The sequence below is a fragment of the Myxine glutinosa genome, unplaced genomic scaffold (assembly GCF_964187855.1).
Source record: "Myxine glutinosa unplaced genomic scaffold, kmMyxGlut1.1 SCAFFOLD_913, whole genome shotgun sequence".
Classification (NCBI taxonomy): domain Eukaryota; kingdom Metazoa; phylum Chordata; class Myxini; order Myxiniformes; family Myxinidae; genus Myxine; species Myxine glutinosa.
This window is the reverse complement of record NW_027617008.1, coordinates 70,545-97,829: the sequence shown is the minus strand read 5'-3', so window position 1 is coordinate 97,829 and position 27,285 is coordinate 70,545. Positions and strand designations below refer to the sequence as shown.

Here is a 27,285-nt window from a genome sequence, read left to right as displayed (position 1 = left end):
ACCTGGCATCCCTGCACCCCGGACGCCGCCGATCGCCAGGGGGCGCTTCGGCCGGGTCATTCGTCTGCCCCGCAAACTGGCCCTCCAGGTGCGCGGGAATTCTGGGGGGGCGCGTGTGGCGGACACAAAAGCCCATTGGCGTGGTGACATCATTCCGCGCACCAAGTGGGCGGTGGCCACGCCCGAGGGGTAGGCGTGGCCTCATGATATACACCGGGCGCGCAGCCCGGAGCGCGCCAGTGTTACAGTGAGCTCCTGAAATAAAGACGCTTATAAGTTACCGCTTGTCCGCTTCCTCCTTGCTCGCAAGCAGCGCGCGTAACGCCGTGCTTTAATATTATATATATATATATATATATATATATATATATATATATATATATATATATATATATATATATATATATATATACATATATGTGTGTGTGTGTGTGTGTGTGTGTGTGTGTGTGTGTGTGTGTGTGTGTGTGTGTGTGTGTATGTGTGTGTGTGTGTGTGTGTGTGTGTGTGTATGTGGGTGGGTGTATGTGTGTGTGTATGTGTGTGTGTGTGGGTGGGTGGGTGTGTGTGTGTGTGGATGTATATATGTGTATATATGTGCATATATATATATATGTGTTTGTGTAAAATATATGTGTGTGTATATATGTGTGTGTGTATGTGTATATGTGTGTGTGTGTGCATGTATGCGTGTGTGTCTGTGTGTGTGTGTGTCTGTGTCTGTGAATAAGAGAGACAAAATTGTGAGGAACAGAAATGAAAAAACGAGATGTTTGTGTGTATGTGTATATGTGTGTGTACATGTGTACGTGTGTGTGTGTGTGTGTGTGTGTGTGTGTGTGTGTGTGTGTGTATGTATGTGTGTGGGTGTACGTGTGTGTATGTGTGTGTATGTATGTGTGTGTATATATGTGTGTGGGTGTACGTGTGTTTGTGTGTGTATATGTGTGTATGTGTGTGTGGGTGTGCACGCACATGCATTCACATGTTATCAGAAGTAAATACATTGTGTAAATTACATCATTTGTGCATCTGATAAATTGCCAGTAACCATTTTGTGAAACTGAATGTGCAGGTGCAGCATCTACCTCAATATGTCGAAATGTCACACACGTCCATGCCCGTGGGATTCCCATGGGTGACCCCACTAGCTTATTTATAATGTTCTTATTCCGGCGAATGTTCTCGAATGTTCTGCCATAGCCTGCTGGGTCATAGTCATAGACCACCGGCACATTGCGTACTCAGAATTTCGGAAGGCAACGATTCCCTTCATTCTGGATGCAGCATCATGGTTGACCATCTTCTCCAAAGAGAGGTCAACAGCTGATCTGCTGTAATCCTTCCTTGTACGTCTGATGGAAAACGCACCCTTCTCCAGTACTTCACGCAGCTTTCGGTCTGAACTCTTCAACTTCTGCAGGAAAAGTGTTCCCCATCTGGCGTAGTTTGGTCGGTTCAGGGCGAAGTACACCGCCAACATCGTTGGGAATACATGAATGTAGCCACCGATGCCATTCGTCTTCATGCATCTCTGCAGCTCTCTGTGGAGGCGATTGATAAGGAATATGTAAATGGCCCAGAACTGAGCTGTTGACCCAAGATTTCCGTTGCGAATTGACTGGAAGTAGTCCTCGTACATTTGCAGGTGATGGGTGACAACTGGATCCGATAGGTGTTCTTCTGCTAGTCTTTGGTCCAAAGGGACTGTGGACATCACTTGTTGGAAGGAATCGTAGTCTTCTTCAGGTATGTCCAGGAGAAAGCGTTCGTACAACTTTTGCTCCAAGACGTTAGCAGGTAGCTCATGGATCGACGTGCATCTGTTGTAGAACTCCCCCTTGATAAACCCCATCATTGAACCTACAGCCAAGACGTCGGCTTATATTGATAATTGTGAGTAAATTACAAAGCCACAGAATCAAGAGATAAGTTGGGCTTTTTCTCAGAATTCCGTCTAGCTCAATGGAGGAGGGGGGGGGGCATTCGGGGGTGTCTGGCGGGCACAACCCACCGCTGAAAATGTCTGGCAGTGGCCATTCATGATACCTTGGACTATGCCGAACTATTTCCTGTAGGTGTCACCGGGTTAACTTATGAGCTGATCTAGCTCAATTTTGGGGGTGGGGGTATTCGGGGGCATCTGGTGGGCACAACCCACCACTGAAAATGTCTGGGAGTAGCCATTCATGATACTTGGGACTACGCCGAACATTTTCCAGTAGGTTTCATCAGGTTAACTCACAGAACTGATATAGCTCAATTTTGGGGTCCCTTTCTAATGGCCCTTCTGACCACACCCACCAGAATGTGCCCGGCAGACGTCCATTTCCTGACATGGACATGCACATGGACCATTGCTACATACATGAAAATTGGTTAACTTTCCAGCTAGGCTGACCCCCCTGGGCTCCCGGTCTAAAAGTCCCCAAAGACTCAAAATACCCTGAAGACCATTAAAAACCCTTGAGAGCCAAAAGACCAGTAAGACACTGTAAACCCATTAAACCAGCTTGGATGCTTGACCATTTAGAGCTTTAGACCATTTGGACCATTTTATATTACAAATAAATTACAAATAAATAATATCACCAATATTACAAATAAATAATATAACTAATATTACAAATACATTTGTACAAATAAATGTTTGTATTATGATTGGTGTAAATCATGATAACACAGCAACTCAGGTACAGTTATTGTCCTCAGTTAATACAAGCCCTTGCTTTTGTAGCGACTTGTGGCGAGGCGCGCGTAGTGCGCAGATCCACGCTGGTGTTTACAATGCGTCGAGGGACTTTCAAATCATATTTTATCATCCTGGGTATCTGAATATATTTTTGTTTTTATTAAATTTCACTTTCATGAAGTCTTTCATTTGTTTGGGCAGAGGAGACAAAATCGAATATTAATTTGACAAGAGTAAAGGAGCTGACCCTTCTTATTTATTTAATTAAATAATTGTTGCATTCACTTCCCATTTAAAACCTCTCATCCTCTGTACTGAAGAACGAAGTGCTTCAATTCATACTTTTAACCGTTTTTGTTTTTTCCTCCGCCACCGAAGGTAGACGGAGGTTATGTATTCATCCTTGTTTCTTGCAAAATCGAAGATTTGTCAAGTATATTGGTTGGTCTTGTAGGTTATTCTGTCTGTTTGTATTGTTATGGATTCGTCACTTCTGCCTTTATTGTTATTATATACTTGTAGGATTTCTAATTTCAGGTAATATTGTTGGTAAGATTTCTGTGTGAAATGGAGATGACTTTAGTAAAAGGTAAAAAAAAAATGTTTGTGGAGGAAAAAGAAAAACGCGGCAAAGAAACCGGAGGAGGTGAAAGGAGAAAAATCGTCGGGGGAAAGAGACTGTCGTGAGACATCGAGGCTGCTGGTGGACTTCCTCGATATTGGTCGGTAACGAATTGAGTCTTCCCGTGAAAGGGATTGCCTGCAACATCGTGCCATATTGCGATTGCAATTAAAGCTGCGGCTCAGCTTTTGGTACCGAGCATGAACTATTGTTGGCGGGAAAGCAAGTGCCTTCATTACAGGCCGATCCGCCATTTTTCCTCGAAGAGGCCGTCCGCCTGGTGCTCCGTGCTTTGTCGTTGGGATTCCCATATCGACCTCTTCGTGTTGATCGCCTTTTTTTTTTTCTTTCTTTTTTTTGTATTAGTAACCCTAAATTAGCCATATATTAGCCAATCTGTGAAAATTTTTAAAAGAAGCTAGTTTCAACTGATTTTGCTGGGTATGGGTATGGACAACTTCCAAAAAAAAGTAAGGAGGGATAGGGGTTGGGGAAACCTTTTTATTAGAGGTCAAAGGTCATTGACCTCTGCCTAAATCATATAAAATTGTATTTCAGCAACAAAATATGGTATATAGATGATCTTGGTGTCAAAATGCACAGGATTACGAAAGAAGATGACATAAGAGAATTATTGACCCTTGGGACCAAATCCTGACCTCTGAAAATGAGGTCAAAGGTCAAAAAAGCTGTTTTATCACTAAAATGTCATATTTATAACAGGAAAATTACCATATTATATAAAAATGAGCAAAAAAAAACCCGAAGAGTTTATATAATCCTTCCTTGTACGTCTTGTACGTACGTCCTTGTACGTAACCGAAACCGAAGAGAAGAGTTATAAATAATAACCCCCATATCCACCACGTAAGTTAATTTCAACTTACGTGGTGGATATGGGGGTTATTATTTATTCCAAGAGCAGAGGGGGAGGGGGAAATTACCTTTCTTGGGATCAAATGTCATTGACCCTAGACTAAAACACTATATTGAAGGAGCTGGGGCTCCCACGTCGATCGGAAGAATGGACGCGACAAAAAGCTGGAATTCATCCGAGTTGCTTTAATCAAACCAAACACTCAGGCACTCTGAAAAGCCCGTTTATCGGGCAGCAATATATATACATATTATCCCGGAGCGTTTGCCCAGGAAAGGCGAGAGGGGGCGTGGCCCAGCGTCCTGGCTGCGGCCTGGCAAGTTGAGGGCGAGCCTGCCCGGGTATGCCCGGGCGTCGCGACCGAGGCCTGGCAAGTTGAGCGCGGGCCTGCCCGGGCGTCCTGGACGAGCCCGGCATGGTGATCGCTCCGCGTCCTTGATAGGTGCAAGGCGATTGTGAAAACCCAGCAGTAGCCGCTACACACGTCCCCCAGAATCGACTTGCACCGGCAGGGTCAATTTGAGGGGGGTCCTGATGACCCGGCCGAAGCGACCCCTGGCGGGTCGTGGGAGGGGGTCCGGTGTGGTGGTGGGCGGTCGAGTGGGGGGCACCGTGGACGGGGGGCGGCCTCGCCGCGGCGGAAGGGCCACCCGTGGTGGGTGGTCGACGTCCACGTGCGCCGGCTTGAGGCGGTCCACCGCAATCCGGTCCGACCTGCCGCCGATGTCGATGACGAACGACTTGTCGTCCCGTCGCAGCACCCGGAAGGGCCCGTCGTACGGCGGCCGGAGTGGCCCCCGATGTGCGTCGTGACGCACAAAAACATACTCCGCTGTGCGAAGTGCTGGGGGGACGTAGGACTGGGGGTCACCGTGGTGGGATGTTGGCACGGGGGCAAACCGTCGGGCGGCCTCCTGGAGGTCCGAGCGCTGGTGAGCTGCGGACCAGGGACTGGTAGCATCGGGCACGAATCGGTGATAAAAATTCACCATTCCCAGGAATTCCTGCAGGGCCTTTATGGTGCGGGGACGCGGGAACGTGGTGATGGCCTCGACCTTGGTTGGCAGCGGCACGGCCCCGTTCTTGGTGATGTGGTGGCCCAAAAAATCAACGGCCGTCGTGCCGAAGTGGCATTTGGCCGGGTTGACGATGAGGCCGTGCTCGCTGAGGCGCCCGAACAGTGTTCAGAGGTGGAGGAGGTGCTCGGCCCGGGACGTGCTGGCGACGAGGATGTCGTCCAGGTAAACGAAAAGGAACGGCAGGTCACGCAGCACGCCGTCCATCAAGCGCTAGAATGCCTGAGCCGCGTTCTTGAGACCAAACGGCATCCGCAAGAATTCGAATAAGCCGAACGGCGTGATGACTGCCGTTTTAGGGACGTCGGCCGCCCTGACAGGTACCTGGTGATATCCCCGTATGAGATCAATTTTCGAAAAAATGACCCGTCCCGCCAGACGGGCGGAGAAGTCTTGGATATGCGGGATCGGGTACCTGTCGGGGGTGGTAGCATCATTGAGACGGCGGAAGTCGCCACACGGGCGCCATCCACCCCCCGGCTTTGGCACGATGTGCAGTGGCGAGGCCCACGCGCTATCGGAGCGCCGCACGATGCCGAGGTGCTCCAACGCGTCGAATTCGGCCTTCGCCACGGCGAGCTTGGCTGGGTCGAGGCGGCGGGCCCTGGCGTAGACCGGCGGGCCCGTGGTTGGTATGTGGTGCTCGATCCCATGCCGTACTGCGACGGCCGAAAACGTCGGGGTCACCAATGAAGGAGCTGGGGCTCCCACGTCGATCGGAAGAATGGACGCGACAAAAAGCTGGAATTCATCCGAGTTGCTTTAATCAAACCAAACACTCAGGCACTCTGAAAAGCCCGTTTATCGGGCAGCAATATATATACATATTATCCCGGAGCGTTTGCCCAGGAAAGGCGAGAGGGGGCATGCCCGGGCGTCCCGACCGAGGCCTGGCAAGTTGAGCGCGGGCCTGCCCGGGCGTCCTGGACGAGCCCGGCATGGTGATCGCTCCGCGTCCTTGATAGGTGCAAGGCGATTGTGAAAACCCAGCGGTAGCCGCTACAATATATTGCATGAATGAAGTCTTTGTTTTGTCTTTGTTTCAGGAGTGATTACTGAGAAAACCTAGCTAGCCTACATGTACCTTGACTACCCCAGTGCAGTGAGATGTCCCAAAAGTTCCCTGAGGCCTTTGGAACAATACTGTAAAATAACAAAATTACCAGGATGGGTATATGTGAAATATGTAGTGAGGACTTTTCAGAAGCAGGAAAGCTACAGAGGTTGTACAGAAAGGGATATGAGAATCTAATAGAGCAGTGTAGACTTATCAACAACTCTTCATTATTGGAGCGATTGGAACAAAAATGGAGTAGCAACACTCCTATGACAGTCCATCGTAGATGCCGAACCCTTTTCATGCAAAAGGAGCCAGATGTTGAGGAGCAAGAGCATGCGCCAAGACCAAAGCGACAAAAGGTGTCTCAAGCAGTAAATGATGACAAAGTTGATGGTAAGATAAAGTAATTCTTTACTTGATTCATTTAAATTTCATTAAGATTCCAAGCCCATACCTGTTTTATGTTATTTTGTTTGAATTTTGAATGTTTGAAGTTAGTATGGTGATTTACATGGGATGGCAACTAACTTTGTCCATGTTTTCATGTAATGTTTTCAGGCCAGGGTTCTACTCGATTTCCGTACAGTGAAAGATGTTTCATATGCAATGAGGACATCCATTTTGATGAAAGACATCCTGATAGACAGCAGACCATACATCGAGCATCAACTATGACGCTAAAGAAATCACTTCTGAGAATCGCAAGTGAAAGAAAAGATAGTCTTGGAATGGCTGTGAAAGGACGCTTGGAAGGAATGGCAGATCTTGTAGCGGAAGAGGCTGTCTATCATAATAAATGCTACAAGGGGAATCACACAACACGCTACAGCGATGAGCAATTTTCTGGACAATTTTCTGACCAGACAATCGAAGAGACACTCATGCGGAAAGCCAAGTCAAATGGAGGCTTAACAAGAGGAAGAATGCGCAACGAGAGCTCTGTGAAAGTATGGGCTGGTACGTTTTCACATCTCAAGCTTCTGGGGGACCTGATGGAAGAAATGATTGGTGGAAAGCGGAGTAAGAGGACCCACACAGACCTTGGGGCAAAGCGTCTAGAGAAAGACAGCCAGCACGTCAAGTTGATTTCTGCATGGTTTTCAACTCATAACCCCTTCATAGAGGTTAGTATAGATCTGTTTCATTTACTGATAGTAGCACAGAAATCATTCCACATTTCAGTTACTATTTGTGGAACATTTACTTATCATCTTAGCTATGTAAAATAATATTTCATTTTACATTTCAGGTAAAAGACCCCAACACCATTACTTCGCTGTCTAGTGGAGTAATAACTACCGACAAGTCAATTGTCAACTGTGATGATGCAGTGAGGATAGGCCATGAAATGCAAAAGGATCTTGATAATGAGTCACCGGTTAAGAGCATGAAGACAGCAAAGAAATGCAAAAATCTGGCTGAACTTCAGAAGAAAGTAAAGGTAGGCGACAAGAGGATCTACATCGAAAAGACCCTTCTTTTCAATAGACTGATTTTCATGGCAGAGAGAGATGAAGGGATCGAACACATGTTCAAATTTGAGCTGACCCCGGTCCCAACATCTCTCTTCACAATGGATCGCATGATGAGAAAACCCAAAAAGCATGAATTTGGCAAGATGCTCAAGGAAACAGCTACAATACTTGACGTGGACATAAACAGCAAGATGCATGTTGTTGATGGAGGGTGGCTACTTCATCAGGTAAAGTGGTCCAGCGGTGCAACCATCAAGACTATAGTTGATACATATGTCAGATATGTTGACAACAAATCCAAGGATGCTACTGTAGTGTTTGATGGCTACGGGGAGGAATCATCAACGAAAGACCATGAACATATGCGGCGGATGGCTGGGAAGAAGATATGATATTTTGGTGATAAGACGTCTATTTTTGACCTTTGACCTCATTTTCGGAGGTCAGTAATTGGTTCCATGGGTCAGTCATTATTCTATGTCATCTTCTTTCGTAATCCTGTGCATTTTGACACCAAGATCATCCATATACCATATTTTGTTGCTGAAATACAATTTTATATGATTTAGGCAGAGGTCAATGACCTTTGACCTCTAATAAAAAGGTTTCCCCAACCCCTATCCCTCCTTACTTTTTTTTGGTAGTTGTCCATACCCATACCTACCCAAATCAGTTGAAATTAGCTTCTTTTAAATTTTTTCACAGATGAACCTTAAGTTAGGGATACTATATACTGAATCGAGGCTCGTGAAAGAGCTAACATTCACCTCACAAACAAATCAACCAGACAAACAAAATATACAAAAAGAGGGAGCGGAAGACAAGATGGGGAGAGAAGGGGAAGCACACAACCACAACATTTGAGAGCAGGGAGAAGTGTGGGAGGGAGAGGACTTGGGGGCAGGAGGCGTGGGAAGGGGGGGGGTGGGGGAGGGAGAGGTATAAAACACAAGGGGACCGAAATTAGCGGGGGTAGAAAAGATCAAGGTTTTGGATTGGGGAAGATAAGAGATGGTGGTGAACAGCTGTTTTAAAGACCTGGAGGGTGGAGTGGGATTGAAGAGAGTGAGGGAGTTTGTTCCAGAGGCGGGAGAAAAGAGGAATGAAGGAGTGAAGGTGAGCAGAAAGTCTTGATTTTGGCAGTTTAACCATGAGAGGGTTGCTGGTATATCTTGTGCGACCTGTAGGAATATTTGGGGGACAGAGCCCAGAGCGAGCTGGGGGGGCAAGGCCAGAGAGGAGTCGGTAGAAGACGGAAAGATTTGGTTTCCATATCGGCTTATAGTCTACTAGCCATTCCTATATGTTCTCGAGTGAACCTAGAAATGTTGAGTACGATAAGGTTTTAAGGTATAAATGCAATGTATGGGTCTTAAGGACTCCGAAACTGCCGGATGCTATTTTGCATCTGTGTAGCATTTTGCATACTTGACCTAATTAGCAATTAGAGTAACAGGTCGTGCAGCAAGCTCTATGATGGGACTCGATCTGTGCCCTATCCCACTCACACTTCACTTCACTGCTATATTTCGCCCCCCCCCCCTTTCCACTCCCACTCCCCCCAATGTGTGCAGTATGTACGCATATGTCGATGTACCCAAAGCTTTGCACCACTTCTCAATTTGATCTACAGCAAGTTGAAGTGACAGTCACAAAACAGAAATACCCTGTTAATTAGATATTTGGACATTTCATGATGTAAAGCATTAAGTTGACTAAAAGGCCTCATTGGAGGGGATATAGAAAAGTAATTATCTATTGATCGTGTTGCACAGTTTAAAGCAAAGTGCAGCTCAGATCTTTAAATACTTTATTATTGATGGTACTAAATGATGCAATGATACTTTATTATTGATGCTACTATAAACAAATAAATGATGTTCACTCTACTAACAGGAGCAGCATCATAGAGTATACAAGATATAAAATGTAGAACGATCAGGTTGTAGTCTTACTAGTGAAGGCAATTGTCGATCTGCGTCGACGGACAGGTAGAACAATGGATGAAATGAACAGGATGTTGATTGAGGTATGCCAACCGCCATGGGAAACAAGGAGGAGCTCACATTTCAGCCGGGTTTTTTTCCCTCTTTTTTCTATTTTTGTAAGCAGTATAAATGCTACACCCATGGTGAGCAAGAACACAGTGGGAAGAGGGGAAACACCCATAGCAGGGTAGAGCAACACATCAGGGGACACGTGGAGGAAGAATGGGTGAGGGGACGAATTTGAGAGTCAGTGAAAAGTTCGGAGGTGGAGGGGGGGGGAGGGGGGAGACATAGGAGGTGAACAAGCTGGATAGAAGCTTAAATGAAACAAGTAAGGGGCAGAAAGAATAGGAAGGGAAAATGGGGGATGAAAGAGCAATTTAACTTCTAAAACGGAAAGGAAGGCCGAGGGAAAGGGGCGGAGGACATAATGAACTGTCACGGAAGGGGTGAGTTGGGTGAAATGAATCAGGTTAGGAAAAATGGGTATGGATGGTGGATGATCAAAGAAAGATGTGCACAGCCATCTTGAAGCAAGCCCTGGAGGTAAGAATGAGATGAACAGGAAAGTTGGTTCCACAGGTGGGAGAAAAAAAAAGAGGAGTAAATATGGTGAGAAGTGAGCTTGGATTTTGGGAGTTTCATTGGAATGGGTTACTTGCAGGACTGTGTGCCCCAGAGAACAACTGTACGTCCTGGGGAAGGACTGTGACCCCTAAAGAAGGACTGTGTACCCTGGGGAAGGACTGTGTCCCATGGGGAAGGACTGTGCCCCCTGGGGAAGGACTGCACCCCTTGATGGACTGTATGCCCTGGAGAAGGACTGGGTCCCATGGGGAAGGACTGTGTCCCATGGGGAAGGACTGTGCCCCCTGGGGAAGGACTGTGCCCCCTGGGGAAGTACTGTGCCCCCTGATGGACAGTGCGCCCTGCAGAAGGACTGTGTGCCCTAGAGAATGACTGTGTGCCCTAGAGAAGGACCGTGTGCCCGAGAGAAGGACTGTGCACCTTGATGGACTATGTCCCCTAGAGAAGGGCTGTGCCCCCCCAGGAAGGACTGTGTCTCATGGGGAAGGACTGTGACCCCTGATGGACTTTGTGCCCTAGAGAAGGGCTGTGCACCCTAGAGAAGGACTGTGCTTCCTATAGAAGGACAATGCGCCCTAGAGGACTGTGCGCTCTAGAGAAGGACTGTTCCCCTGATGGAAAGTGTGCCCTAGTGAAGGACTGTGCACCCTAGAGAATGACTGTGCGCCCCAGAGAAGGACTGTGTGCCCTACAGATGGACTGTGTGCCCTAGAGAAGGACTGTGTGCCCTAGAGAAGGACTGTGTGCCCTAGAGAAGGACTGTTCCCCTGATGGAAAGTGTGCCCTAGAGAAGGACTGTGCGCCCTAGAGAAGGACAGTGTGCCCCAGAGACGGACTGTGCGCCCTTGAGATGGACTGTGCGCCCTCGAGAAGGACTGTATGCCCTCGGGAAGGACTTTTCCCTTGATGGAAAGTGTGCCCTAGAGAAGGACTGTGCACCCTGAAGAAGGACTGTGCACCCTACAGAGGGGCTGTGCACCCTAGGAAAGGACTCTGCGCCTTTGAGAAGGATTGTGCACCCTAAAGAAGGACTGAGCGCCCTGGATAAGGACTGTGTGCCCCAGAGAAGGACTGTGTGCCCTTGAGAAGGACTGTGTGCCCTTGAGAAGGACTGTGCACCCGAGCGAAGGACTGTGCACCCTGGGGAAGGACTGTGCACCCTGGGGAAGGACTGTGCACCCTAGAGAAACCTGAGAGGAATAGAACATGGACCAGGCCGGGGATGCAAGACCATAAGATAGACAGGAACCATGATTTAATGAAATCATCTTTTCCAATAAGGAGAGACGTTAATGCAAGACTGGTAATGTTTGAGAATACTACACCCCATGTGTTTATAAGTAGATACACAAGGTCAAGGATATACAGGAGGTGGATACTTGTCCTATCATTTCGGGACTATATATTTACATCCCATTAACTTGATCAACCCTTGCATTATGTTCCATTGCGTCGAAGAGGATAAGTAAGTAACCTGATCAAAAGGTTAGGTTATCTTCTACATATATGAATATTAATCCTGAGATGGACTTGCGACCTGTCAACCCTATCATATACATATATATATATACACACACATATGTACGTCGAAACTTATTGGATGAGCGATTAGCTGTCTTGCATATTTCCAAAGGAACAGGAGATGCTATTTTAATGGTGCTGTGTGCCAGTGTGTGAGCGAGCCCACATTGGTTATTCGATCAGATGTGATCTGTATATCCAAGTGAATCTACACAAACACATACACACACACACACACACACACACACACACACACACACACACACACACACACACACATGCACACGCGCACACGCACACACACATATATATATATATATATATATATATAATTATACATACATAGATACACACACACATACATACATACATACATACATACATACATACATACATACATACTGTTATGAATTTTGGGGTAGGGGAATATATAGATTTGGGTAGATCTGAATAGGTATCATGCTTCGTCTGTCGAGTTAGAACAATCTCGATGTAATAAGTCCTGTTAGCCCGGTTTGTTGGATCAAGTGCGTACCTGTGATCATACGAGGATGATCCGGTGATACGTAGACTAGGGACTAAGCTAATTCCCCTGTGTGTCAGACCTGGTGATCAATCCATTGGCCCTTATGGCAATGCACTTTTATACGTTAGCTAGATCCATTAGTGCACACACTAATTAAATTCCCCCTCCGCCACAAGACAATAAAACTGACCGGAAGAACCAACACTTCAGCGGCCACGCAGTAGTACACCATGGCCAGCAAACATCGCACATAAGGACCCCGTAACACGAGCGCCGATTGGAGAGCAGGACGATGAAGGATGTGCCACTCTGACTGGCCACAGACAAATGACGATCACCAAAAGGCGCAAAGATTTGGCCAGTCGGTGTGGAGGGCGCGAAGGAGGACGCAAGGAGCGATGCAACGGTTGGACGAGAGAATCTGTGACGTCAAGGCACGGGCGGTAAAAGCACGGGCAAGCCGACATTTTGCCCCTTCTCGTTCCTGGATCCATCCTGCCCAGACCTCTGTCTCGACTTGTTTTTCTGCCCTTGCCTCGCCCTGTCCATTTGGTCCGTTCATCTGCGACTCTGTCGCCACGAACGTTGGGTGCATCGGAGGGCCATGCCGAATTCGGGAGGACATTTCACGGCTGGTGAAGCGGGTTGCACGCCCGCTTGCTCGCTTGGCACAATAGGTTTTACCGAGGCCTGGTGAACGGGGGTGCATCAAGGCCTTACTTCCCACCGACCAGAGCCGTGCCGGACGATGAGCTCAGAAGCCGACGATGCCTGACCGACATCACACATCCAGACAGGTAAGACACACCACATTCCACAACACCACGAAACGTTTATTTTATTATCCTTCCCATCGTGTATTCAACGTCTGTGTGTAAGAGCGCTCAATAGGGGGTTTAGTTTTTATCGTTGTGTTCCATTGTTCTCGGGTTCCGTAATAAATATTTCTTTCTTGTCCATTTTATCTCCGTCTCGGGTTGAGTTATTAATTTGTGGGTGAAGACTGCGCGGGGCCGACAGGTAAGCGCGGCATCCTCCCCCAATCCCCCGGCTCGTGGATCGATCCGCCATTGAATTGGAAACGCCTCAACGTAAGCTCGATTCCATCCGTGGACGCTCGGTCTTAACTGAGAGCCGTCCGCATGATAATACATACATACATACATTCACACATACATACACATTCACACATACATACATACATTCACACATCCATACACTTACATACATACATACATACATACATACATACATACAATACTGTAGTCAAAATGAAGAAGAAGAGCCTTCGTAGGCGTGGGGCATATTGGATGCATATTTAGGGGCGAGCGCTCAGTCAGAGAGGGGGGTCAGTATCCTGTCTGTTGAATGAGTTATGCAGAGATGAGCGCTGGATCTTATTGGTAAGAAGTGACTGGGATTCATGACTAATGTTTAAACTGCTTGACTTTGCTTTATAATGCTTTATTAGATTTGTAGGACTGATGAAATTATTGCCTGTTGTGTAGGATGCCAAAGATCGATTTGAATAAAGCCTCGTATCCTGAAGTGAGGTCTGGAAGCTTTTTCAATACACATACATACACTCATACACATACATACATGCATATACATACATACATACATACATACACACACACACATATATACACATACATACATACATACATACATACATACATACATACATACAGTAATACATACAGTAATACATACACATACATACACCTGGTGAAATATTACAGGCTTTGATTTACATCTGTAGCTGTTAACAGAAATCACAGTAAATTAACAAGGCACTATGCATTGTTAAGCCAATAAGTGGGTTCTGGATGCGAGCCAAAGATTGCTAGCTCGATGTGAATTGAACGCATTAGGCAAGTTTGGAGGAAGAATTGAAGAAATGTTCATTCAATACCAAAGCATTGGTTCATTCTGCACCGGAATTGCAGCCATCCCAGAGGGCCACAAAGTTACATTAGCTATGGGGATTTGGTCCAAATGCAGTGAACATATGGCCAAGTTTCCCTCCTCCCGGGCCTGTACACAATTCATCCTGATAATTAAAGGTAATGAGCATCAGGTTTTTCTTTCTTCTAAACTTCAGGTCGAAAGCTGATATTTTGTGAATAATTGATGTACTGAGTGCATTGTCGTGTTTACTGCCGTGATTTCTTTGTCTGCTGCCATGTTTGTTCATCGACAGATATGCTTTCTTCCCAAAGAAGGTGCTGAAAGATGAATTGGCAACAGTCTGTTAATGCCAGGAAGTCCATTTTGGCATTCAGCTCAGTTTTGCTTCTTTCACCTACAGCCATTAGGCTCATGCGCTGTTTGTAATCATGCTGATGTTCATAATTAGGAATACAACAATTAGTAAGGGCTGTGAGGGTGGTACAATTGGTACATTGGCATTGAGGCAAAACAGTGGGCTAATATCTTGGCTGAACTACTGACAACATGTTCAGGTTGGAAGAGGTGGTGATGGGAGATATTCAGACAGTGCAAATGGGCCAAGACCAAGCAGAGGTCCTTTGGTACCCACCGTGCATTACTTTTTTCTTTTTCTATGCAATAATGGAAGAACAAGGTTAAAAAAAAGTTATGTTGAAGGCTCCAGTCATGGACTATATAGTCCTGATCGAGGCCAGGCCTTAAATATAATAACTGCATTGATAAATGTGAGGAAAGATAAATACAACAGAGAGAATGTAAAGGTGGGGAGTGAAAATGAGTACGAAATGTGTGTGATGAAAAGTGTATGATGTTTGTTTGTAAGAAAGAGAGGTTGAAGCTAGCCAGGTAGCAATAGTTTGAATGAGACAGAAAGAAAGACCAGAAATCCTAACACGGAGAGTGTAAGATGGTTCTGGGCACCACGTTAACCCTCCTAAGTCTGAACGGTAGTACTGCCCTGAGCGGTTGCTTTCTACAACCTACTACCTAAAAAACCGGTCTAACTGGATGGGTGTTTTTTAGGAGACACCATCCCCTTACTGGATGACAGTTGTCTCCCTAAAGGAGCTCATCCACCCTTTAACAGGTATTGTTTTTAGTCCCGCAGGGTGGCACAGTCACTCTCCTCACTGGGAAGCCAGTGAGGGTAGTCGGTTTAGTCACCAACTATCCGACCATGTGGCAGGTAGCACTGGGTTACATGTTAGCAGTGGCAGTCAAGAAAGAGACTGACCTGACTAAGAAATGGAAAATTCACAGTGGGGTAACAGGGCAACAATTGGGTACAATCAGCAAGGGAATAAACAAACAGTAAATGAGGTGAGGGGAAAAGGGAGGAAACATTGAAATCAGCACATAAAATGGTTGGTTAGGGAAGGTTAATGGGGTCATAAGGATCATGTGTCAGGATGGTGGATTGCCTGATCAAGGTGCTGGTGCATCGCCTGCTTGAATCCTTGGAGGGAGTAGTGGGATATAACGGCCTCTGGAAGGCAGTACAATAAATGGGGGAAGTGAGGAACAAAGTAGTTGAGTTGTGCAATCAGCCTATATTTTGAAAGTTTAACTTGAGGGGGGTTACTGTAAGAACGTGTGCATCCTGGAGTTGCTAGCTACGGTCAGAGAGCCAGAGCAGAAGCAGAAATATTGGAAGAGATGGTAAAAAAAACAGACTATTGTCTTGCCTGAGGTATGAAGGCAACAGACCTTGTGCTTCAGCTTCATTGTGAGAGATTCCAATATTGTTGAGAGCTTTTGATTCCACAGATTCCAGGAGAGACAAATGTGATGCTGGGGTGCCAGCCCACAAGGGATGTATTACATTGAGCTATGGACAGTGGCTTTGTACACTGCGAGTGGTTCTTATTTACTTGGATTGATCGAGGGTATCCCGTTTTCGGCTGGCTTTGGATGCCAGCTTTCTATGTGGTTGGCTAAGGACAGGTCATGGCTGGTGTTGAGGCTGAGAAGTTCAAGAAAACTGGAAAATATTGCTTAGCTCTTTTCTGATGATTCCACCCTCTACTGTATCATTTCTCATTCTTCAGACATGCAAACAGCAGCCCCTCTTCCCTCTCTGCAGACCTTGATGAAATCAGGAGCTGCTCCAACAGGACTGTGTCCCATAAAGAAGGACTGTGTCCCATAAAGAAGGACTGTGTCCCATAAAGAAGGACTGTGTCCCATAAAGAAGGACTGTGTCCCATAAAGAAGGACTGTGTCCTATAAAGAAGGACTATGTCCCATAAAGAAGGACTGTGCCCCATAAAGAAGGACTGTGCCCCATAAAGAAAATTGTGCCCCCTAAAGAAGGACTGTGCCCACTGGGGAAGGACTGTGTCCCATGGGGAAGGACTGTGTCCCATGGGGAAGGACTGTGTCCCATGGGGAAGGACTGTGTCCCATGGGGAAGGACTGTGTCCCATGGGGAAAGACTGTGCCCCCTGGGGAAGGACTGTGCCCCCTGATGAACAGTATGCCCTGGAGAAGGACTGTGCGCTCTCGAGAATGACTGTGTGCCCCAGAGAAGGACTGTGCACCCTAGAGAAGGACTCTGCACCCTAGAGAAGGACTGTGCACCCTAGAGAAGGACTGTGCGCCCTAGAGAAGGACTGTGCACCCTAGAGAAGGACTGTGCACCCTGATGGACTGTGTGCCCTAGAGAAGACTGTGTCCCCTAAAGAAGGACTGTGCCCCCCTGGGAAGGACTGTGTCTCATGGGGAAGGACTGTTCTCCCTGGGGAAGGACTGTGCCCCCTGATGGACTGTGTGCCTCAGAGAAGGATTGTGCACCCGAGAGAAGGATTGTGCTTCCTTGAGAAGGACAATGCGCACTTGAGAAGGACTGTGCACCCTAGAGAAGGACCTTGCGCCCTAGAGAAGGACTGTGCGCCCTAGAGAAGGACTGTTCCCCTGATGGAAAGTGTGCCCTAGTGAAGGACTGTGCACCCTAGAGAAGGACTGTGTGCCCCAGAGAAGGACTATGTGCCCTAGAGATGGACTGTGTGCCCTCGAGAATGACTGTGCGCCCTAGAGAAGGACTGTTCCCCTGATGGAAAGTGTGCCCTACTGCCCTAGTGAAGGACTGTGTGCCCTCGAGAAGGACTGTGCGCCCTAGGGAAGGACTTTTCCCTTGATGGAAAGTGTGCCCTAGAGAAGGACTGTGCGTCTCACCAAAAGGAGCGTCTGTCAAACCCTCCCATCTACTTCCTCATAAAACCGCTTGAAGAGGTTAAGTCACTCAAATTTTGAATCTCACCATCAGCCATGATTTTTCCTGGGCAGACCGTATTTCCAAGATGGACTCCAAAGCCAGCCGCCAACTGGGTACCCTTTGTCGTGCAAGGTCTTTCATTGGCCAATCTGTACATTTGACTATCTACAAGTACAAGGCCTTCATTATTACCTTGGTGGAGTACTGCTCTCCCTTGCCTCACACCTTGCCCTTCTTGATGCTGAGGAAAGGAAAGCCCTCAAAAAGCAAGGGATGCACAGGGATTAAGCTGAGTGTCTAGACCTGTCACTCTGTAATTGCAGAACGGTCGGTGGTCTCTCTGTATTCTACTGACTCATTTTCGGTCTTGCACCCTTTGTCCTCTCTTGGTCCCTCCCGGATATCTGCAGGGTGCACACGTTCTTCCAGTAACCCTATTCTTGTTAAACTCCCAAAATCCAGGCTCACCGCTCCTCTTCACTCATTTGTTCCTCTTTTCCTTCACCTGTGGAACCAACTTCCCCAGTCTGTTCACTCTCATTCTTCTCTCCAGGGCTTCAAGACAGTTGCTCCCCACTACCTCAGGTCATCCCTCAACCATACTCGTGATTTCCTCTACCGTCAAATGACCCCAATCCCAGCACCCCCTTTTTCCAGGTTGTTGTGATTTCCCCCTTCCCCGCTCCCTCACATATTTTTGTTTGTCAAGTGTCAGTTGGTTTGTTCCTTTTCTGTTTCCTCCCCTCCTTCACCTCCCTCTTCTTGATGTGTTTCATTCATCTTGTTCATCCCCATGTGTCTTTCTCTACCTCCCTTTGATCTCACTCTCAGTTCTACTCCACTGTTGGTGTTTCCCCCTTTCCATTTATTTCCTTCCAATCTACTTTACCTCTTCCATGAGCCTCCATCATGTATACAAGAAAGTGAAGCCTAAAACACGTGAAAGTCAAATACAGTACTCGCAAAAATTATTATTCAACACGTGCACTACGCTGCCTTTTATATACAAAGTCAAGGTCAAATTTGTACCACCCTGTATTATTACTATCACCATTTATTAATGTTATCATTGTAAATACAGTATGTGTATTCTTTGTATTTATCTACTACGACTACTACTAATGTTTGTCTTTTGTTTGTGTTTGTATGGCAGGCCTCGTACGTCTCTCTGGCTCTTAAGTGTCTCATCAGTTTGTCGACCCTCATCCTCTTGGGGCTCATCGGGGTCTACCATGCTCGTGAGATACAGGTACAGGAATCCATAGAGCTGAGCAGTAACAATTATGGCTAAAATGATCATTTATATTGGAGCTGTTAAATATTTTGATCTATGGAAAAGGAAGACTTTTTAACCATAAAATAAAACTGAGCTCGAACCTTTTTAGCAACAAAAGTAACGTTCAAAGCAAACACGTGTAATCTCACAAGAGAGCTGACACATCCTTGCCTGTTCCTTTTTGCTCCATTGTTGCCATTCAACCTCTATTGTTCAGCTGTTCTAATATTTGAACCCAGTGTATGTAGCTGCAGGTGTGTGTATGTACGGAGTGGCCACAAAGTCCCTCTGCACGCAGTTAGAATTTATCTGTATGCTCCTCTCCATTCTCCCCACAAATTTGATTTTTTTTTTCTCCTTGTTATTCTGGACATCTTTTTCCATATTGAAGGTTGGAGGTCATAAAAGCCACCACTGACTTCATGGCTTCAATCCCAGATCCTTTTTCATTATTTTTTGGACTGTTGAGCGTGGAATGCCTAACTCAGAAGATCTTTTTTGAGATGATTTCAGTGGTGATCTCGAGCAGGATGCATAATGTCCACATGGCATTGAGGTGATGCTGGACGACCAGAACGCTTTAAATCAAGGACACTCCCTGTTGAAAAAGCCTTCTTCTCCCATGCCTGCATCGTGTCACGCGTAGGAGCGGACTTATGGAACCTCTGCGAAAATCTCGTCCTTATGTCTTCAAAACTTGCTCCTTCTCGCGCGCGGTCATGAACCCAAACACAAGTAATCAGTCTCTCTTCTATCGTGTACTCACCGGTGTCTGTCATGCTGAAGCCGTACCTGGAAAACAAATAAAACAAATACGTAAGTAACAGAGGACACACTATCATGCATTGGGACTTGGTGGCCACTCTGTACTTCGTATGTGCAGTAGATGTTCGTTAACACTAATAATGTTTGACATTAATACTGATCAAATAATAGTTAAAACTTTTTTTTTCATGAAATCGAACATAGATAAATGAGGTTGTTTTACTTGTTTTTCATTGAAGATTATCTGATAAAAAGAAAAATGCAGATTCATGCGTGAAATCAATGAAGATTGAAAAATTACAAACAAGAACATTTGTATTATAAAAGTTTAAAGTGTTGCTGTTTGATATAATTACAGAATATGTTTTCAACATCCTATACAATCTATGTCCTCCACAAGTATTGGAATAGTGAAATGAAATTTGTTATTATTGCTATATACAGTATATATACGTGTATATACTGTATGTATATATATATATATATATATATATATATATATATATATATATATATATATATATATATATATATATATAATATATATATATATAGTTTTTAATTTGCCAAGAAGTGCAGAGGTGAGCCAGTAGAGTTCTGGAACAAAGTTTTATGGACAGCTTAGACCAAGGTCAACCTTTATCAAAGTGATGGAAAGGTGAAAATGTGGAGAAAGGAAGGAACTGCAGATGATCCAATGCAAACTACCTCATCTGTGAAGCCTGGTGGAGGTAGTGTCATGGCTTGGGCTTGCATGGCGGCCTCTGGAACTGGCTCACTCATCTTTATTGATGACCAGCGTGGCTCGGCTCGCTACGCTCGCCTCATCACACTTCGCCACAGAGGCACGGGCTAACAACAACCCTAACAACTGAGGATAATGACCTGACTGTACTTGAGTTGCTGTATTGTCATGATTTACACCAATCATAATACAAACATTTATTTTGTATAAATTTATTTGTAATATTGGTGATATTATTTATTTTGTAATTTATTTGTAATCAAAAAAGGTCCAAGTGGTGTAAGGTTCTAAATGGTCAAGAGATGGAGAGCCCAAGCTGTCTAATTGGTCTGAAGGGTGTAAAGGGTCTGAATGGTGTTAAGGTCTAAGGGGTCAAAAAGGACTTAAGGGGTGTAAAGGTTTAAAGGGTATAAAAGGTTGGAAGGGTGAAGGGATTTCAAGGTGTCTAAAGCATCGAAAGGGTCTTAAAGGTAAAAGTAGTCTTAAGGGACTTGGGGGTCTTCAGGATCTTAGGGTCTAATGTGTCTAAAGGGTCTTACTGGTCTTGAGAATCTTTTGGGTCTTCAGGTTATATTGGGTCTTTAAGGTTATTTTGGGTCTTTTGGGTCTTTTGGGTCTTTGGTATTTTGGGGCTTTTGGATCTTTTGGATCTTTTCGGTGTTCAGGGTATTTTGGGTCTTTTGGATCTTTTGAGTATTTGAAGTCTTTTGAGTCTTCGGGGTCTTTTTGGTATTTTGGGTCTTCAGGTTATTTTGGGTCCTCTGCATCTTTGGAGTCTTAAACGGTCTTAAAGAGTCTTAGGGGTCTCAGCAGTCTAAAGGGTCGAAAAGTATATTCCAACAGTACATAATTAATGGACATATAATCACACGGCTCATGGCTTCACGGACCGTGTTTTTCGGTTTCGTATATTTAGATAGATGTAACTAATGATGGCAGCAGCAGAATGAATTTGGAAGTGCACAGAAACATTTTGTCTGTCTATGCACAAGAAAATGCCTCCAAACTCTTTGGGCAGCACTTCACCATGCAACAAGACAATGACCCAAAACACACTACCAATGTAACCACGGAGTTCATCAGGGGAAAAAGTGGAAGGTTTTAGACTGGACAAGTCAATCTCCAGATTTAAATCCAATGGAGCATGAATTTCACTTGCTGAAGAGGAGACTCAAGTCAGAAACCCCCAAAACAAACAACAACTGAAAATGGCTGCAGTAAAGAGTTTGGAAAATCATCTCAAAGGGAAATCTCCCCCACTCCACTTTCTACCACCACAGTCCCTCACCCCTCCCCTCACCAACCACCTCCAAATTCCCCCCCAATCACACCCACTCCCCAACAACCCTATTCCCCACACCCTCAACCCCCCCTCCCCCTCCCTGGCAAAGAATCACTTATAACTTTTTTTTTTTTTACTCCCGGATCCAGATCTTCACCAAAATCTAAACAATTTGTCCTTGTCACACACCCAACCTGTCCACCAACTTTGTCCGAATCCGTCCATAACTTTTTGAGATATATAAACAGCGGTGAAAACATAATGTCTGTCCACCTTCTGTGGCTTAGTTAATGATTGTTTCAATAAAGTATAAAATAATTTCTTAACTTGATGATGGCCTAGTTTAGTTAATCTACAAGTATTCCCTCTAAACCGTTCTTTCACGAGGCAATCTAATTTACCGGTAATCTTTCCTTTTGTCTTATGATTTCCTTTTATTTGCTGTGCCTCCCCTCTCTCTCTCTCCCTTTCTTCCTCGCTTCCTCTCTCTCCCTCCCTCTCTCTCTCTCTCTCTCGCGCCCCCTTCTGGATGGGTGTGAGTCGTGCGTGGGTGTGGTAATCATGGCGGCTGTGGGTGTTGAGCTGTGAGTACGGTGCTGTGTTGGTGGTCTTTCCTATCCTCCTTTCACTCCATTTGTGTCCTTGTACGAGTTTGTGAAGTTTTCTCCGTGTTTCCCTTCTGCTCTTGAGACGAGAGAGGGAGAGAGAGACAGCACGGTAACGGTTAGCCACCTGTATTAATTTATAACGTGGGTTGGTTATATCGTGCCGATTATTTATTTATTTATTTACTTATTTAACTAATTTTGATTTGTTTGGTTAGTTTATTGCATTGTTACTGTTTAGTTTGTTTAGTTTATTGCCGATAAATGGCTAATAGGAATAGTCAAAGGACTGCTGATCGTGTTAGTGATGAGGTGTTATCGCGTAAGCACGGGCTGTGCCTTGTTCCGCCGGAAGACGTGCAAATGGACGATGTTCTACTTGCAATCGGGGATTTGATCGGGGTGAATAACATTCGTGCTGCGTCTCGAATGAACCACAAAGTGGTGGTTTTCGTGTCACAAGTTAGCCTTGCAGACATCGTGGTGCAAAACGGGTTAACGTTGGGGAACGACCAATTTGTTCCGGTATCGTCCATGGACACGCCGGCGGTTAAAGTTATTTTAAGTAACGTTCCGCCCTTTCTGAGGAATGAAGAAATCCTACGAAAATTAGGGGAGCATGGGACTGTCGTCTCACGAATTATCACGGTCCCCCTGCGAACCAGGAACGGAAGGCTGAAGCATGTCGAGTCGTTTAGACGTTTTTGTTTCGTCGTACTAAAGGATGAGGCAAAACAGCTGAACATATCTATAAATTTTAAAATAGGAGATCATGATTACCGGATCTTTGCAGCTACTGAGACCTTGATTTGCTATACATGTGGGGCATACGGACACACTCGGCAGTATTGTCCTGATGTGAGGAAGAGTTATGCCACAGCAGCTGGGGCAGCCCCTCCCCCCACCCCCCCACCTGTAAATGACTTGAACGACCCTGTAGATGAGCCAGGTGTCGAAAAAAGGTCAACACCGGAATACGAGGGTGCGGGTGACAGTGGTGCTGGTGGAGAAGCCCATACGGTAGTGGAGCAACCATATGTGGAGGAGAGGCTGCAACCTCAAGAACAAAGGGACTTCGAGGAGGTGAAGCTGATGGAGACCGAGTCGAGGAGAAACTTGAAACGCTCTCTTGCGAGCGATGAGAATGGAGGAAAAGGAAACAAAATGGTTCTCGTGCAGGAAGATGGTAATACAGACCAACCTGATGACCATGAGCAAAATGGTAATGCAATAGGTAGAGATGCGAATCTGCCCATTTCACAGGATGAAGAGAATCGAAGCATTACCGAGTGTGTCACCGTGTGTGATGGTGGACACCCTGCACCATGCGACGAGCAGTCAAGGACCCCCATCTCAACGGAAGATGATGAGAAAGAGATCGATAAGTCGGTGGCAGACAACAACGATGGGGTAGTTGGTGCCATGCAGACGCAACAAAAATACCATGGTGACAATGACACAGATGAGGTGCCAGTACCTGACACACCACTGGGTGAGAGTGGGGTCGAGGCTGATGAGGAAGGATGCAGTCTTGCTGCCCTGAGTGAGTCTCAGAAGGAGCAGGTGAGGCAAGCAGAGGTGACAAAAGGGAAAGTCATTGATTTCTTAAACGTAACGTTTAGACAACGTCACGTTGTAATTAGAGATCACTTCCCTGATGTTCAAGCTTTCATTAAGGTTTCGAAACCTCTTTTACAGAAAAATGACCCCATGCTCTCAGAGCCTCAATTTCAACGTCTTCGCAAAGCAGTAACAAAGGCGAACAAAGAATTGCAGGCAGACGGTGAGCTACCACCTTAGAATGACAACGCGAGAAATACATATTGCCTCCCTGAACATCAATGGGGGATGTGCCCCCTTACGGAAAATTCAAGCAATCCAGGCAATGGAGAGGGTAAAAGCAGATGTCATTCTATTGCAAGAGACCCATGCCACAAACAATTTGGCAGCTGAATGGTGTAAACTTTTTAAAGGGCAATGGTGGCTGAGTGGGGTTTCCACACCCAAGGCTGGTGTTGCCATCGCCTTAAGTCCCAGGCTTCCCACTCAGAGTGTTATTTATAGGGAGGTCTATAAGGCACATTTGATAGCGGTGGAGTTCTACTGCAATACACAAAAGCTTATTATAGTAAATGTGTATGCACCAAGTGAACCTATAGAAAGAAGAACATTCTTTTCCACACTGCGGGACTTTGTAGAGGGACTGGATCCAGCTGCTCTCACCTGTATCGCAGGGGACTTTAACTGTACAATTGATCCTTCAGTTGACAGGAGTGGACATGAACCCCACGGCGCTTCTGCAAAGGTGTTAGCGAGCCTCATCAAGAACTATTGTTTTGAGGATGTGTGGAGGTTGCAGCATCCAACTTCACGGGCCTACACATGGTGCAGATGTCATGATGGCGTCATATCAAGGGCAAGGCTGGACAGGATCTATATCAATAAGCCAATGCTGAATGTGGTGTCCACTACCCAAATACTCCCAACAGGGTTTTCAGATCATAATTTAGTGGCAATGTCCTTTAAATTACCCCTGACATCAGGAGGTAGCGCATACTGGTCACTCAATACTCGGTTGTTAAGTGATAAGAAATTTAAAGATGCCTTCCGAACCGTGTGGGGGAAAATCCGGTCATCTAAGCTTGAGCATGCCAACCTTCGCATATGGTGGGACCTTGCAAAGTGTCAAGTTAAAACGTTTTGTCAACAGTATAGTCTGTTTACTACTAAAATGCAAAGTCTCTCAATTGACTCATTAAAGGCCGAAATTGCAGAATTGGAACAGAATCGTAATGGGGCTGGGAAATATTTTGGATATGATCAGTTGCTATGGACAAAAAGGTCATTACTGACCGAAATGGTGAGGCAGCGGGCAATGGGTACATTGGTGCGTATGAGGATGAGTTACTTGACCTTGGATATGCCAAATAAGGACTTCTTTAGCTTGGAGAATTCGGTGAAAAACTCGCAGCAAATTCATAAGCTCTGTACTGCTAATGGGTCAACGGTTACCTCCCAACCGGAGATTAAAGCGGCCTTGAAAGCATTTTACTCTGACCTGTATTCTGCCCAGAGTATCAACAGTGAGGCGATACAGGAGCTGATTGCTGGGCTCCCAGAAGTCGAGGAGGACAAGCAGCACACACTGGAATCGTCAATTTCACCTGATGAACTTGAAGCAGCCATGCGAGGCTTGAAAGATGGTAAAGCCTCGGGGATTGACGGGCTGCCTGGAGAGTTTTATAAGACATTTTGGAATCTTGTGGGACCGGATCTGCTTGAAGTCCTTGACGAAAGCCTTCGTGCTGGAGAACTTCCTCTGTCCTGTAGAAGGGCGGTCGTATGCCTTTTGCCGAAGCCTGGGAACATTCAACTCATTGAGAACTGGCGACCTGTTTCCTTACTGTGTACTGACTACAAAATCTTGTCTAAAGTACTAGCGAATCGGCTGAAAGAGGTGATCAGCTCTGTCATACAGCCGGATCAAACCTACTGTGTTCCTGGACGGTCCATGCATGATAACCTGTTTCTGGTAAGAGATATTATTTCCTGTAAAAAGTATGTGCCTGCCAGTTTTGGATTATTGTTTCTGGATCAAACAAAGGCTTTTGATCGTGTTGATCATGCATACTTGTTTTCGGTTCTTAAGGGGATGGGCTTTGGTGAAACCTTCACAGCATATGTTAAACTGTTATATACAAACACTTTCTGTATGTTGAAAGTAAATAATAACTTATGCTCCCCCTTTTCCTTTCGACGGGGTATCCGCCAAGGCTGTCCTCTCTCGGGACTGTTGTACACAATTGCCCTTGAACCACTTTTGGCATCCTTCAGGAAACGATTGCCTCAGGATATGGGGGTAGAGGGGTTAAAATTTGTCGTAACAGCTTATGCTGATGATGTTTGTGTTTTACTTAAAGGCCCGGGCAGTGTAGCTGCAGTACAGCAGTGCTTAAAAGACTTCTCTGCAGCCTCTTCTGGTGAAGTAAACTGGAGTAAAAGTGTAGCCTTGTGGTGTAGTTCAGGTAACCCCTCAGTCATATCACCACCATCACTCCCACAAAATCTGGTATGGAAAACAGACGGGGTCAAATATCTTGGAGTTTATCTTGGAAACCATGAAATGGAAATGAGGAATTGGGAAGGAGGTGTGGAACAAATCACATATCGTTTAAAATCATGGAAAGGACTACTGCGGTCTCTTTCATACAGAGGCCGCGCTCTTGTTATCAATAACCTGATTGCAGCGAGATTGTGGCATAAAGTCATTACCCTGCAGCCACCCAAGGAGCTGATCCCTGCCATCCAGAGGAAGTTGATAGACTTTTTTTGGAGCGGCTACCACTGGCTGCGGCCCAGTATACTGTACCACCCTCGGAAGGAGGGGGGCCAAGGAGTCATTGACGTCTCTGGGCGGCTTATGGCTTTTCGCCTGCAGTCTGTGCAGAGACTACTGTATGCGGAGGAGCTGCCCTGGCGCCCATTTGCACATTTTCTATTACAACAGGCTGGTGGAATGAACTATGATCGGCACCTTCTCTTGGTGGACCTTGATTGTGTCAGCAGTGCTTCACTTCCCGCTTTTTATCGGAGTTTGCTGGATGCATGGAAAGGCCTTGAGGTTAAACGTTGTCTTGAGGCATATAATTGTCGTAATTTCCTCCAAGAGCCTCTGTTCTATAACAGCTTTTTCCCATGTATTCCGCGTAGCCATGCTTTAATTCAAAAATTCATTAAAGGAGGCGTAAGCAAAGTGAGTGATCTAAGGGATGCATCTGGAACCAAGTGGAGGTCTGCTGGGGTGGTGGCGACAGGTGTTTGTGTAGCATCTGTTCGAGTTGTTCAACAAATCAAACAGGTAGTCGTAAAAAAATTCAGGCAGCTAAACATTGGCTGGGAAGGTGCCGGAATTGTCGAAGATCTTCGACTATCTTTCCCCGAAATCAAGGTGCTGCCCTCTGTCCAGTCCAATGATGATGGGTTTCCCTCCCCCTTTCACTTAGTAACTAAGGCTGGT

General features: G+C 45.8%; 2 protein-coding genes across 2 annotated transcripts in view; both read left to right on the top strand.

Annotated features, from left to right (window-relative positions):
- Positions 1-27,285, top strand: part of LOC137436378 (small conductance calcium-activated potassium channel protein 2) — a 104,577-nt gene that overhangs the window by 23,703 nt on the left and 53,589 nt on the right. The window contains exon 2 of the mRNA XM_078769013.1: positions 18,749-18,844. Within this exon, the coding sequence (XP_078625139.1) occupies positions 18,749-18,844 (96 nt within the window). The remainder of the gene's footprint in view (positions 1-18,748; positions 18,845-27,285) is intronic.
- On the top strand, positions 6,435-8,194 carry LOC144889116 (uncharacterized). The gene is made up of 3 exons (XM_078769014.1): positions 6,435-6,720; positions 6,886-7,451; positions 7,577-8,194. The coding sequence occupies exons 1-3, from the start codon at positions 6,435-6,437 to the stop codon at positions 8,192-8,194; spliced, it is 1,470 nt and encodes a 489-aa protein (XP_078625140.1).